Source organism: Morone saxatilis, unplaced genomic scaffold (assembly GCF_004916995.1).
Source record: "Morone saxatilis isolate NCDOM2014 unplaced genomic scaffold, NCSU_SB_2.0 Contig0, whole genome shotgun sequence".
Lineage (NCBI taxonomy): Eukaryota > Metazoa > Chordata > Actinopteri > Moronidae > Morone > Morone saxatilis.
The window spans coordinates 20,472,169-20,474,668 of NW_023339650.1; the positions used below are offsets into that span (position 1 = coordinate 20,472,169).

At 45.7% G+C, this 2,500-nt stretch overlaps 1 protein-coding gene across 1 annotated transcript in view; it reads right to left on the reverse strand.

Annotated features, from left to right (window-relative positions):
* The window catches only part of LOC118334788 (nebulin-like), a gene marked incomplete in the record, with an annotated part of 49,029 nt that overhangs the window by 492 nt on the left and 46,037 nt on the right, over nucleotides 1-2,500 (reverse strand). Inside the window, 7 exon segments of the mRNA XM_035670889.1 lie at nucleotides 330-422; nucleotides 703-807; nucleotides 957-1,061; nucleotides 1,282-1,386; nucleotides 1,789-1,899; nucleotides 2,007-2,123; nucleotides 2,270-2,380. Coding sequence (XP_035526782.1) covers nucleotides 330-422; nucleotides 703-807; nucleotides 957-1,061; nucleotides 1,282-1,386; nucleotides 1,789-1,899; nucleotides 2,007-2,123; nucleotides 2,270-2,380 — 747 coding nt within the window.

Consider the following 2,500-nt stretch of genomic DNA (forward strand, 5'->3'; position numbering starts at 1 on the left):
CTGCAAAACACACACACACGTACACACGCAAACGTTTGTTGCTCATTTATCAGTTTATACATTCACTGAACTGCTTCTGGGTCCACAAACACTGTGGCCTCCCACTCCATCACTTCCTCAAAACAACACCCATCCATTATTACTAACACACACACACACACACACACACACACACACACACACACACCCCTTCGTTCACACGCATTCTCTCCGCACTCTCACACATTCACACGTTCCTGCTGCAGCAAGGACTCAACCGTGGTTCACGGCTCTACCAAGTTAGCTACCAGGGTATGTATGTGTATGTATGTGTGTGTGTGTGTTCTGACCGAGCTGATGTTGTCCTGGTTGCGTCGGACTCGCTCCATCTCGGGTGTGTCCATGACAGCGGTGCCACAACCCACTTCATCTCTGTACTGGACCTGAACAGAGTAACCAGCTTTAAAGGAGCAGTTTTCGACCACTGACCACAGCATAGCTCAGAGGCTTGTTCATCAGTAGCTTCAGTAGCTTCATTTGTGGTTTAACTGTTGAGATTTCAGAACATCTCAAGTCTTTTCTAATCCTTTTGCTACTCAATTGAGCCATAAAAAGAATTCCTAGACTACAGACTACAGATTATATCTTCATCCCTTCCTGAGCCCATAATGAATATATTTTATGACATGAATGTGAGTTAATGTTCTGTACATGAACACGTACATCACTGATCTTCTTGGTGCTCTCTCTGGCCAGGACGATCTCTGGTGTCTCTGCGACGGACGACATCAGGCCTCTCATCAGCTTGGAGTCCCAGCAGTACCGTAGCTAGAGGGCGACAGAGAGCTGCTTTAAAAACACTACAGTCTGGGGCTAGTTCAGAAGGATGGTGTCACTCTGATACAAGAGACATCCCGCAGAATTGAAAGATAATGAATGTGTATTTGGGACTAGAATAAAAATGTGTGTGTGCTCACGGAGCTGATGTGTCTCTGGTTGGCTTTGACTCTCTCCATCTCGGGGGTTTCTGAAAGCATACTGTAGCTTCCCTTCAGACGCTCCGCTTCGTCCTTATACTTCTTCTGTAAGGAGGAAGAGAAGGAGTTAGAAAGGTTGGGGGTCGACTCTTTCTCCACTTCCAACAATAGATGTACCAGCATCTTCCCTAACCCTAAGCAGGACCTCAGAAATGATAAATTGCTGTATTAGGACTTTGGTCCCCATGAGGCCTACAGGTCTCCACAAGGTCAATGTTTATGTCAGAAAAGGTCCCCTGTAGGTGACGAAAACACGCACACACACCTGGCTGTAGACGTCTTTGAGGTAGGAGGCGTGCAGCAGTTCAGGAGTGTCTGTGACCGTCCCGTATGAGTTTTCTCTGAGCTGCTCCGTCTGCTTGTAGGACCTCTGTGTCACAAACACACACACACACACACACACAAACACATACACACACACACACACCATCAGCTCCTTTGTTGTAACAGATAATCTTCACTCCTGTTGTTGTCACAACTTTTCAGGTTAATTTAAATTTTTTTATGTCAACCCGAAATCCAGCGATGTGTTTTTCCACTATTATTAAAACTTGGGGTTAGGCTTAGGGTTAATTATGCATTTGAGGATCAATTCAAAACAAACTCTTCACAAGAAAATCAACAACTATAAACTTGCAACTAAAGGTCAGCTCAATTATAGAAGGCAGGTGGAGCAAATTTTTAGCTATTAAGACAAAACATTTAACTTTGTTATTCCTTCCTTCTGTTAAGTCTTGTACACACACACACACACACACACACACACAGTTACCTGGCTCTGGATCTCCGAGGCCCTCTTGGCTCGTTGTATCTCAAGAACGTCTGAGCTCACCTCCATGCCTTTACCCACAATCTCCCTCTCTAAATCTTTGCGGTAGTCCTTCTGTAGATGGCACACAGACACACACACACACACCACCACACACAAACACTCAGGTCAGATCTTGTACTATTAAATGTCACTGTGTGTGTGTCTGGTGTGTCTTTTACCTGGTTCAGTATCTGATTGGCGTTTTTAACCCTCAGCAGCTCAGGTGTGTCCTCCAGCCCGATGCCGGATAAGCCCCGCCCCTTCACTTCCTGCTCCAGGTCCTTCCTGTACGCCTTCTACAGACAGAGAGAGAGAAAAGGAGAGAGAGAAGAGAAGATGAGAGATGATAGAGAGAGAGAGACTTTTTCAGCAACCAAAGCTGTGAGAAAGTCCTCAGCCTGTTTTAACAATGCTAGAGAAACTGTGTCTGTGAGTGTGTTACCTCGCTCAGCAGGCTGCTGGCGTGGAGAGCTGTCAGGTATCCAGGTGTCTGGTCTACGTCAACCAAGGCTTTCCCCTTCATCTGCTCCTCATAGTCCCTCCGATACTCTCTCTGAGAGAGAGACATACACACACACACAAAAACACAGCAGAGAGAGAGAGAGTAAAACACTGGGTTGTTTTGTTAGAAAAAAAAACAAAATCATCTCGGGAGGAAAACCCACAATTTCTC